General features: G+C 32.0%; 2 protein-coding genes across 2 annotated transcripts in view; one reads left to right on the forward strand and one right to left on the reverse strand.

Annotated features, from left to right (window-relative positions):
• Positions 1 to 529: 529 nt before the first annotated feature.
• LOC129799545 (uncharacterized) overlaps positions 530 to 13,031 on the forward strand; it is a 143,093-nt gene continuing 130,591 nt past the window's right edge. The window contains exon 1 of the mRNA XM_055843517.1: positions 530 to 812. The gene's annotated coding sequence lies outside the window, so the exon portion shown is untranslated. The remainder of the gene's footprint in view (positions 813 to 13,031) is intronic.
• LOC129799588 (uncharacterized) lies at positions 4,633 to 5,414 on the reverse strand. The gene has a single exon (XM_055843614.1). It carries the CDS (start codon positions 5,178 to 5,180, stop codon positions 4,716 to 4,718), a length of 465 nt encoding a protein of 154 aa, XP_055699589.1. The 5' UTR covers positions 5,181 to 5,414; the 3' UTR covers positions 4,633 to 4,715.

The raw sequence follows: 13,031 nt of genomic DNA on the forward strand, positions 1-13,031 counted from the left end.
ATATGAAATTTTGATATATTTTCTGCAGAGGAGTGGATATTCTCTACACTCTACAGAATTATAATTTTTTTTTGGCTAAATGTCAACAAAACAAAATATATTATGGGGAAAAGAGCGTTACCGTTGGATGACTTAAGCTTCGAACAACTTATTTCTCTCAATATGTTTTTAAGTTTAATTATTATAATATTACATTTTAATAGATAGTTCAATGCTTAAAATTTATTGAAAAGAGCCGTGGGTAAAATCCATTAAGAACATAGATCTTGCTATGTCGTTAGAAGCCTGAGTGGTCCGAAGGAAGCGCGCTTGCCCTTATTCTCACACTGGCTTAAAGGTATGAATTTCTGTTAGACTATCACACACATTTTTCAAGATTTGAACATTCTGTTAATTCAAACGGTCTCCAAAGAGTCCAAATCGCCCCTAAGTATGCAACTTAAAGACAAAATCTCTCCAAACCGTTTGGAATCGGTTTAACCCATGAACGTCAAGCATGACATCACGATCTCTTGTCGAATTTCCTTTCTCTTATTCTTTCTCTTCGCCTCACTCGTTTGTTGTGAGCGTCATGAATCAGACAAATAACGGTCAATTGGTGCTCTAATTATCAAAAATTGCAATAAATTGAATGAAAAAGTGCAAATAAAAACCTTAATTCACTGTGTGATAGGTGCTTGTGCAAAGATATAGTGAATATTTGACTGATTTGGAGTAATTTTTTGTGTGATCTCGATCTTTTGTGTGAAATGTCACTTTCTTATTTTTGTGGATTAACTGAAAACCTGTTGATTTCGTGAAGAGGAAAAAAGGTCAGTGGTACAGAATCGTATTGTATTCCTTTCAAATGGATGTTAGTAAATGGTTTCTAAAAAGGAATTGATGCCAAATGCTCAGAACTGTTAATTAATCGAAGATCTGATATGAAAGATATGTGAGGGCGTTCTTATAAGCTTCTATTGATTGTCTGTTATTGGGCAACTGGTCCAATAGTTTGTCCAATTGATATAGTAAGTGCAATGCACTGGAAAATAATTTCTCATGATGCAATCTGCTCCACAGTGCAACAATGGTTGGAATTTGTCAACAGAGCATGGAGAAATTCTATGTAGTTTTGTTGTTGTTTTTTATTCAAAAGAAATAATTCGCTCTAAGGTCCCATGCTCTTTAATTGCAATGAGTTTCATTGCGCAGTATCCTATTTTCGTTGGCGTTCTTTTTTTTTGCTTTGGGACTTTTTGTCCAATTCAGAAAAAGACAGTGACAGAATTTTCATGGAATTGGTATTGTAGGCATGTGCCTTGAAAATCTGAACAATATGAGGTTTGCAATGAAGAATTTTTGGTAGCTGGAATCTGTGTCGAATTCAATGATCTCAATTTTTGAAGAGTGTGTGTTCTTCTTTTGTAACACGAGAGACACAACTATGGATCCGTGAAATTCAACAATACCCCGCAATTGCGCTTGGTAGATAAAGTAAAAAAAAAAATTATTTTTAACCCACTTCTCTGGCGTGCTCTGAAAATGCGTTTTTAAGAGGTGGAAGAGACTATATAAGTTATTCATGAGTGAAAATGAAACTTCGTGTGTAATTGCACAAAATGCAATAAAATCGGATATCCGACAATTAATTGATTTTCCAGTTCATCTTTTTTTTCTCACATGTACTTCTCTCGAAACTCCCGCACAATTTCTCCTTCATCAACAATTTTCAATGTCAGCGTAGGTGGAAAACAATTCTGCCTTTTGTTGCTCGAACTCTAAAGCGAGTGCAATGTATATTGACCCTTCCATTTCATAGGAGTTCACATGCAGGATATAATAGCAGGATGGAACTATTAGTTAAGCAGTAGAACAATTGCTGATTCAAACGACAAAATTTCGAATTGAAATTAATTGGAAACCGTAGAGGATTATACGTGTTATAGACCTGAAGTTTAGTCTTATTACCAAGGGGTTACTCAAGATCGAAAATTTGTGTCAATATTCCGTTTATTCCATGGGATTCCAATGCGATTCTAATGATTCCAAATGTGTGATTCTCTTAATAATTTAATTTGGTATTCTGTGATTCTTAATTATTCCATTATGTGATTCTGTTTATCCCCGAGATCTTCGAATTTATCGATTTCAAATGTTGATAAATACGATCAAGGTAATTTTTGAACAATAGGAAGAGCTACAATGTCGCTATGGAACAGGATTAGGAAGTATCTAGCTAGCAAGCTTTCTACATTAGGCCTCAAAATAATCATAATAGGATTAGAATTCAATTTTTGAAAAAAAAATTTTAAAACTTTTAAGAGTTTTTAAGTTTAAGTTTTTAAAAGTTTTAAAAATAGCTTTATCAGTCCAATTTCGGTCAAAATTTCCCGCCATTTCTGGAAGGAAATGCCCTAATTAAATTCTTGATTTTAAACATGTAAATTTTTTTTTTAAAATCAGAATTTCCACTCGAATTTTTTGTGGAATGTTTTCGTCTTTGAAAATAAGTTGATATCATCACCAAACCAGAAAATTAATTTATTGTTTTTTCAAAATCGAATTAAAATAAGTTTGATTCTGATTTTCAAGCACGTAAAGTTTAATTGCTTTTTTTGGTCTATAAGAACATCGTTTTGCGATCCTCAAACTTAAAATGCAATTTCATGGAACGGAAAGCTACTCAAATCCATGAAAAAAACTTTTGTACCCTTTGTCTAAATTCTCCAAAATCGTTCAATTCGTCACAGTTTCCTCGAAAAACAGATCGTAAGTGGATTTCCTTTTTATTTTATTGATTTTTAATTAAGCTCAAACTTATAATTAAGCTTATTTTTAAAAATTTTTCAGGAAATTTTTGTTCTTTGCGTTCGAAAAAAAATTATTTATTTTGAAAATAGTACTCCCATTTGGGAGTACGTCTTTCTAAAATATTAGCTGCATCTTTGCCTCTAAGTATAGCCTCTTATCAGTCCTAAATAATGGACACCTCAATCAATACAAAATATTGAACATAGGACAAAATGTAGCACCTCACAATTCACAATTTTGTTCTAGGTATACCGGTGGTCCCCCTTGACCGCATTTGCCGACTGGGTCTTTTACCTTGTATCCGCCACGAGGGAAATCGTAATGGGCTCAATTTTGACACCAAGATCAAGACCATGATTATGAAAATATCAAGATTTTGGTATTCTGAAATCAAAAAATCAAGGTTCTAGATATAAAATCTGTCATTGGTATCTTGAAATCCAAGACACAAATCGAGTAGATTTTAAGATTTCCAATTTTATAACCAATATTTCAAGGTTTCAAGTTGTTCTTCTTCTTCTTTCTTCAAAAGTTGTTGTCTTCTTTTGTTGTTGGAATTATCAAGATACCATAACATTCTGAAGAGTTTTACGTAGAATTGGCTCTGATTAAGGAAAATTTCCCTCATTAATATTATCGTTAAACAAAATAACTTAAACAGCAATCAAATCTCTAATAAGTTGCGCTTTCTTTACAAGTGTTAATACCGTTAGTACTTTTTGCGATATACCTTCCTTTGCAAATAAATGTTGGAGGAAGTGGGGCACCTTTGAATTTTGGAAGCTTTGAAAATGAAAATGCTTTTGCAGCTTTTTCAGTAGAATTGAGCCTTATCACAATGTAATTTAACTTCACAAATGCCTTATAGAACTAAATAAATAGTAATCATTATAGGGACCAGTTTCATTTGAAAATATAAAAAAAGCCCAATTTTAAAGCTACCTTAATTCAAAGGTGCCCCATCTCTCCCTATAATGTTTCAGAAAAAAATTTTTATCAACCGATTCGGAACAATGAATATTTGTAGAAAAAAATTGTCAAACGCTCAGAACAATTACAACAAAAACAGATTGATATTATAGATCAAGTAACATTGAAAGCTACTTTAAAATACACGTTAAAATAGATTTATAAATATGGATTTTCTAGAAAACATAATGTCGGTTAGATCAGCAAGTGTTCTAACTGCATTTGCATGAAGTTAGCACAGTTGCTGATCAAACCAACGATATTAAGAAAACTAAATCTATGTTTTTTTTTTAGTGTGATGAACAATATTTTATAGTAATTAATATATTATTTATGTTTTGAAATTTATGATGTTATTGAACTTTATCGAACAGGTTTATCATGGATAGTGCATTGGTAATGAAATAAAAATTACTATATACGTATTTGGAAATTTATTTATTTATACTTTACATCAGTTCGAGCGCTCGTCCAATTTTCCTTTACCATTGTCTTTCGCATTTATTTTATTGTTTTAAAAATGTTTATGAGTATTATGTAGAAAAAAAGTGAGTTGAAAGGAAAAATGCTTTTTTTTTATGGCAACTTCCATCAAAGGCGATGAGTTAAAATTCGTCGATGATAATGAAATTATATTGTGTGTGTTGGCATAGTTTCACTTTAAAATTTCTCTTATGCATCATTATCTGGTTGTCTACATATTTAAAGTTGTTTTATGGTGATTTTTCCACTGTTTTTCACTCACTACCAATGAGAAACAGCAATATTTCTGTGGCTTTTGATTTCTAAAATGAGAAGAAAGAAAAATTGAATGCTAAGAGCAATTTCTCATTTAATTAATATGGCAAATAAGACTCTTCATCTTAATACCTAATTACCGTAGATGTATCAGTGATGGATTGAGTATCGATGTGACCGGATTTCCTCTTTCATTGCATCTGTCGTGATTTTCTTCAGTGATATGCCCACCAATTTCCCAGAGACATATCGCATGTATTACCTCTATTATCGTCATTATTGCAAGTTAATGAACTTTCCGATATACTTGGCTGAAAGTTTCTGCCCTTGATGTTTTCCCCAGTTTTTTCATTATCATCATTGCTCAAGATTGGTGACACCTCGTTGATGATTTTGATTGATACCCTCTCAGACTTTTCTCCATCCACTCTGAAAGGATTTTCCTGTGCTAACATAATACTCCCGGGTTCCACTACATGTTCCCTAACGACAGTTGAACTATGCGATGATGAAGTCTCAGCAGAGTCTGCTGACAACTTTCGATTACTGACTTTCATTTCTTCGGCTAGATAAGCTTTAAATCGCTGCTGGAAGTAGTCATTTATTAAATTCCACATACCATTGCTGTACCAAAACATAATTCCAAAGAAGAGGAAGTAACGCACGGCTACGCCAATCATTTTCAGCTGTTGTTATATTAAAGAATGCGATGACAACATAAAACTGTTTTTAATTACGCAGAGTCTGCATTAATGCACGTTCATTGTCTTTAATTAATATTTGCCACAATAATTTTTTATGTCTGCATTAATTGACGAACGTCTCTGTCACAATGGGAAAACATTCTAACACTCCAATTAATATTTGTTTCTTTGAGCTAAATCACAAACAGTTGTTTTAGTTGGAAGCTTCTTACAAGTCTTGAATATTTTCACCATTGATGTAATCTCTAATGATTTCAAATGTGTCCTGTATGCTTGGCCATGCAAGTGTAAAAAACACAACTAGAGAATTTGCCACAACAAACAATCGCATCATTTCTATTCCTGAAAGATAAAACATTTTAAATTTATATTTATTTATCATATACGAAAAACTGTTGAAGTTATTTGAAATGTAGTGAACATTCAATAATTCTCGATTTTTTTTTGGATACTTATCAGAAGTTAAACTAGGTAGTGTGATATTTAATCTGTTTTAGTAAAAATAGTGTGCAAAAAAATTGTCAGTCTGATTTACATGATTATGCTTGGTTAAAAAAAGTCTTTTCCCTACCAATTTTAATCTGAATATCGAATTTTAAAAATATCGTCAATCAGAAAAAGTGCCAGTTAAATCATTCAAGTCTATTCCGGACCGGTGATATAGGAAAAATTCCTTCCTAATGGAGAAGTCTCCAGTTCGATCATGGGTGAAAGCCGGAATTTTTCCTATCTCCACTCCAGAGAACACTGGATGATTTAAGTGTCACCTGATCTGATTGACGTTTCTGTGTATATAAACAATACATTCTCTGTACTGATCGAAAATCCTAACAATTTAAAAATATTCCTAAATAATATCAATAATTGCACTAATAATTTAGCTGAGGTTCTTTACATTATTATTTATTTTGTTTATTAAATGGTACACAGTATGCAATTATCGTAATTGGGATTACAAATGCATTTATTGAGAGCCAGATTTTGATCTTTAGAAGTGTCTTGTCTAAAAGGTGAATAGCTTTCTGTAAGATAATACAGACATTTTTTGTAGCACTGTCATAGGGGGAGGTGGGGCTACTTTGAGCTGTGGGGCTACATTGTTATACGATTCTTTCGCATACTTCTAATAGAAACTGGGTTTTAACATGAAGTAATTTGGATAGATAAAATAATTGTGGATGTAAATAAAATAATTGTAAGGACCATCTACATTTAGAAATAGACCAAAAAGAAACTGAGAGAAATCCGAAAAAGTTAAAATAACATACCGGAAATATTTATTTTACCCTGCACTGCCGTATTGGTCCGAAATCGGTGTAAATATTATGCTTTTTAGGTGTATTAGGGGTTAAAGTTACACTTTTCCATGTTAATTTTATCCTTAAAAAGGTGTAAAATTAACATTAAGAATGTTGATATATTTTTACACATAAAAAGTGTTAAAGTTATGAGGAAAAGAGTTAATCGCACCCCTGTTTTTTTCTCAGTGTATAACAATCTAGCCCCTCAGCTCAAAGTAGCCCCACCTCCCCCTATGTGAGTTCGAAAATGCAATTCATTGATCCTTTAATGAAATCTCTTTTACTTACTGTGTTATCACACTTGCATATTAAAATTTTAATATGATTCAAATTAATTGTAGCTGGTGAGAGTCCAAATGTGTAATTTGTGTGTTTGAATCATTTTATATTCAAAATTTGATTTATTTGTTGATAAAAAGGTAGACTTGGCCCGCAAAATTTGATATAAATTGATTTATAGCATTAATGCGAAAAATTAATGCGATTTTCTCTTTAATTTTTTAATGTGAAAAATATTTATGCTTTATGTCAATTTAAACTTTTTTTTGCAGGCCAAGTCCACTTCTTTATCAATAAATAGAAAAACCCCAAATATTAAGTGACTCAAAGACGCAAATAACAAATTTGGACGCTCACAAGCGACAGTTAATGTGAATCACATTAAAATTTTAATGTACAAGTGTGATAACGCGGTTAGTCATATTATGTAAATCTAGTCCGGTTTGGTTGATTTCGTTAATAAAATTCAATGTCATTTCAATTGCCAGCATTCCCAAAAAGTGCCCGTTTTCCAATCCAGATCAGTGTAATCCGGACTAGTTATCGACACGGTTACTTTTAAAATAATTTTGAGGTTATATACGAAAGTGTGTTCAGCAATGAAAATGAATTATCCTGTGATGTTTTTGTTTAATAAATGAAGTATAATATCATAGAATTATCTAATTATGTCGGTTTAATCTTCTTTAAAACTATTATTCTAATTCTACAAAAAAATCTTGTATTAAATTTTTGTGACGTTAAATTCAAAAAAAATATCCAGATAACGAAGCGAACATCTGTCATTTTGTTTCCCAATCATCTATTAAAGCGAGCACTGTTTGTGACTTCTGTCAATCCCACGTGAGTTGAAATGGCAATGTAAAGGTTCGAACGCAATTTGTCATATGGCAATGCCAGAGAGTTAGGGCCTTGACAGACTTGAGGACAAGGCGAGCGACAGATTAGCGTAATTCTATTCGAAATAATGGTTAAACCACATTTCTATCATTTTACACTTAAGCCGTCTCTCGGCTTAAGTCCTAAGTGTGTCAAGGACCTTACAGAACTAATCTATTGCGTTATCAATTTTCATAAAATCTCGATTTTCGAAAAATTAAAACAAAGTTTATAACAAACTTTTAAACAAATTTTTCGCACGAATTCAGAAAAATATGAAATAACCTACTAAGGTGTTAAAGATTTCTTTTTTTATTTTGGCCTTTAAGAATATTTAATAAATTAAAATTTCGAATTTCGCGAATGCGATTTTTTTGTACCTAAAATTTTCACACATGGAAAATATCGACGATAGAAGATTATGTCTGAAAAATTTCGTTTAGAGGAAAGTTTCGCATACATTCTAGTTTCAAACACTTCAAATTGTTCTTAAAAGCCCATATAGGGGAAAACGTGCTACTTTCGGACGACTCAAGCTTCGGACAATTCAGTTTTTTCTCTATGTTCCTTGTGAATTTCACCCATAGCTTTTTTTCTGAAAGTTTGAGTTATTTGACTCGCTATTAAAACATAATATAATAATGGGCATAATTCATTTATGACAAATAAAAAAAAATGAATTGTTAGAAGTATAAATTGTCCGAAGGTAGCGCGCTACCCCCTAGAAGTAAATTTCTTAGTAAATTTTTGTGAATTGCCACTGAAGACTTAAAAAATGGTCGTGAATCGTATAACCCACTAAAAAGTTCGTAAGAGTTTGTACTTTTTTCACAAACTTTGTTTGTATCATGATCACTTCACAAGCATTTTTTGTTCTTTTATAAACATTTATTTAAAAATGTTCGTAAACACACGAAAAATGTTCGTAAAATCTAGTCATTTGTTCGTAATATTCTGCCATATCAACAAGAATATACGAACAAATGTTTTCAAAAGAATAAAAATGCTATAGTATACTATTTTAACGAATCTGACCTAAGACAATATTAATTAATAGATAGTAGGGGGAGGTGGGGCTACTTTGGGCTGTGAGGCTACATTGCTATATGATTTTTTCGCTTATTTCTAATAGGAACTGGGCTTAAACATGATGTAATTTGGATAGATAAAATAATTTTGGCTCTAAATAAAATGATTTTAAGAACCAGTTTCATTAGGAATAGGCGAAAAAATCGTATAAAAATCTAGCCCCATAGCTAAAAGTAGCCCCACCTCCCCCTATTAAGACCACATTTTCTGGAAAAATAGATCATATTCATTAACGGAATATAAGAAAAATATGAAATGTTCAAAGCCAGAGTGTGTACGAAGCCTGAAAGCCTTCCCATATAGGAATATTCGTTATGTGAAAAATAAAACAAAACTTAAAAAAGAAAAAAAAAACATTTTTTGTTAAATTTTATGCATAGGAAATTTTATGCAGCAATTTCGTACAAATCTTTTTCGGGGTTTTAGGCATGAAATAATTCATAATTTATTCAACAATTCCTCAATTAATAAATGTACATAAATCAAAAACCATACAACAAGGTTTAAAAGAAGTTCAAAGGGTTTAAATGTCTTAATCAATTATGTTTTTTTTTAAAGCTAAACTAATTATTTTATTTTGTTTATAAATATAGCTTTCTACAATACAAAAAAAAAACTAATATTTATATTTTTCACAAAATTTGATACTCCTAATCACTTTGCTTAATTGAAAAGCGAACGTGTGGATTTTTCGAAAGTAAAAAAATGTTATTCACCTTGGTTTGATTTTAAGTAGTTGGCAAATCCTGAGTTCGGTTCATCATCTAAATCACCCTTTTTCCCATCGTTCCTTTGAGTGCTGTCTGCATCAGCGTTATTTGCTTTAGCTCCACTGGATTTGCCTTTGCGGTGCTTTTTGCTTTGACTCGCAGTCATCTGCATCGATTTATTGAAAATACGTATTATTGGTAAAATATCACTGTTACAAAGGCTTTTGTGTTATTTTCATATGGCAAGAGAGTATCTTCATTAAGAATGTGGTATTATGTGGCAAGTACGGAGTTTAATCTCTTTAATCTTTAGGGCATTATTAATTCATAATTGAAATTCGCAATGAAAGAGCTGTATGAAGTTTAGAAACTATAAATGACCAAATATTTATCGTCCAACATCCATACGCAGACTGAGTGAATCAATAATCCTCTGGTTGGGTATATGATTCTATTTTCAACAAATTGTCAACGATGAGATTGTGATTATCTCAATTCTAGGCTCATCAAACAAACACGAGAGACTCTCGAGGATTGTGGTGAATCTGGCGAGAACAATTGTAATTTAAGCTAGACTTGTGATGTTTAGAGAAGGAGTAAGAGGGTTGTATTTTCGATTTCAATAATAACTTGTAGACATTTCCACAACTCCTAACTTATGAGCAATTTATAAATCCATGTTATCACATTTGGCAGCACTTGACACAACATTGCTAAAGTTTTATAAAATTCAAATTTTATTGCTCGAACTTCTTGAAGAGAACAATGTTATTAATCGACCGACTTTATGACTTGCGCATGAAGCCTAAATTTTGGTAATAAAAACGGTATTTTAAAAATGACATCACACTTCTTGTTAATCCACTTAAGGCTTCAAATAATTAGAGATAGTGGCTTAGAGCATTTTCGGAACCGTCCTTTCCTTTGACCATTGCATCATTAAAATGAATTTTAGTTTTCTTCAACTTTTTCCTGCCATAAAAAACAATAGTTTTGTGGATATACTGAAAAAGTATCTGCCAGGTCAAATAGGATTAAAGGTTAAGTATCTGTAGTGAGTATACAACTCAAACGATTGTGGCAAGGGTGGCAAGTATGGATTCATTAGAATGGTCTTGCAATCTTGAACAAGATTATACCGATTTTAAAAAGTCATTGACCGATAATTAATTTTTCCGAAAATCGAATTTCAAATTGGCTGCAAAATCGTTGACATAAAGAGATGGCAAAGCATCCCAGGCTTTGCGAAGCGAAGTACTTGAATTCATGACTTAAATGCTCACACTTTACATCATTTATCCTTTACCGGTCCCCAACCAATTTGAACCGATTCATAACAATTAAAAGATCCCTAAAATGCCTAAAATTATATTTAGGAGCAATAAATTTCATTTTTGGACAAAATGAGTTATCGTTTCATAACCGGTTCATTACCGGTTTACAATCGATTTGAACCGATTTATATATCACTTTGTAAATCAATCAAAAATTGCCCAAAATACCTTAAGAGTAATATAATTGAATTTCGGACAAAAGTTAGTTATAGCTTATGAACCGATTCATAACGGATTGGAATCGATTCAGGCTTATCAGGAATTTCCAGACGGATGGATGGACGGATGAACGAGCGGATGGACGGACGGATGGACGGACTGGTGGATGGACGGATGGACGGACGGATGGACGGACGGATGGACGGACGGATGGACGGACGGATGGACGGACGGATGGACGGACGGATGGACGGACGGATGGACGGACGGATGGACGGACGGATGGACGGACGGATGGACGGACGGATGGACGGACGGATGGACGGACGGATGGACGGACGGACGGACGGATGGACGGAGAGACGGACAAACAACGTAATATAATTTCTCAGAAATCGTCTGAAATCCGGAGATATAGCAAGGTGGGGTAACTGGATCGTTTTCCGAAGAGTGCTACTTAAATGCTTGTTTTCGGACTAATAAAATTCTTTTTTACTTCTTCTGAATCCATAGAATTATTCACTGTTTCATTCAGAAACATAATATAAAAAAAATTATCAAAAATATTAAAGAAAATTTATAAAATAATGATAATACTGAAATATGTCAGCATGCACTAACTGGGTCACCTTTTCGCTAATTCATTTTTAATTAAACCTTTGGATTTAAAATACTTTTTTCACAAGGAAAAAACAAGAAATGTTTTCAATCAACCAGCTGTCATTAGCGAAAATATCACTGCTAGAAATTTTTTTAGTGAAGAACCCAGCTGGCACAAGATTGAAATGAGTCGATTACACTTACTTATATAATGGATAAAAATATTACTTTTGCTTTTCCTCAAAGTTGAATAGTGATATTATGTTACTGTAGTGACTATATTACGGAAATGAAAATAAAAATATTATTTTAACTGCATTAGTCATAAACGATCCAGATAGCGAAGCGCCCGGATTAGCACACTTGACTGTATGTTAAGAGTGTTCCCCGGGAGATGTAAAGTGTAAATTTTGTAGCGTGAAAAAATCGATAGATACTGCTCTCTTTGTAATTTTCGAGCAGTAAAAATCTTCAAAGTCGAAAAGGAATTTGGCAGACACTTATATAAATGATTTAGTTTCTCATGAGTTAATCTACAAAAAAGTGATTAATTAGTAATAAGCAATGAATTTATTAAAGTCTTTTAATCTATGTCATGAGTACCAGCATTCATAAAGCCTTGACATTAAGCACTTTACCACTATTTGTTTATATTATATTGTGAATTTATTTAGATTTTTAGTAGTGTTAGAGTACTGCTTCTTATTTTTGCAATGCACAAAATATTTTGAAAGAAATTGTGTAATTTTTCGCTAAATTGTGTAATTTTAGTGTAAATTCACTATAAATTCTTATTGTCAATTTTGTTGTCTGTCTTTCACTGTTGAAAAATTTTACACAAAAAAATAAATTACACAAGACGGATTACACATTTTTTGTTTAAATGCCTTTTAAGTAATGCTAATAAGAGGTACTTTGTGTTGAATTTAAATAAAATTCTATATTTATTCTATTGTATGAAATTTTAAATCAAAGATAATTGAAATTATTTTGAATTACTTATTTAATCTATCGGAAAATTATTCAATAGGAAAATATTAATCACAATTTTCCTATTCCACTATTCACAAAAAAATGCAGAAATTCGTGGGAAAAATTACAATTGATTTTGAAATTCTCATCCACTTCACTTTTAAATATTCAAATCCAACACTTAATACAAAAATACTCCTACTAATGATAACATTGAGAGGTTAAAACGCATTAATGATTATCGTGTATAGTGTAAACATAAAATTTCATAAAATAAATATTTGCTTTAGTGACATTAGAGATACTTTTACCACAAATATTTTTGAATAAATTTGCAAATTGCATCACACTGGCAAAAAATGAAGAGCTCTATACTTTCTCTTGCCTCTCACATCATCAACTGATAGCAATTTTCTGCAAGTTATACTTTTCTTATTGATTTTTGCTTGGAGTGCGAATATTACCACAAAAGTTATGCCCGCCTTTTCCGAGTTTTCGTGACTG

This window comes from Phlebotomus papatasi, chromosome 1, assembly GCF_024763615.1.
Source record: "Phlebotomus papatasi isolate M1 chromosome 1, Ppap_2.1, whole genome shotgun sequence".
In the NCBI taxonomy this organism is placed as follows: domain Eukaryota; kingdom Metazoa; phylum Arthropoda; class Insecta; order Diptera; family Psychodidae; genus Phlebotomus; species Phlebotomus papatasi.

Excerpts from the sequence above, each read along its gene's own strand:
- LOC129799588 (XM_055843614.1), bottom strand. The coding sequence starts at position 5,180 with ATGATTGGCGTAGCCGTGCGTTACTTCCTCTTCTTTGGAATTATGTTT.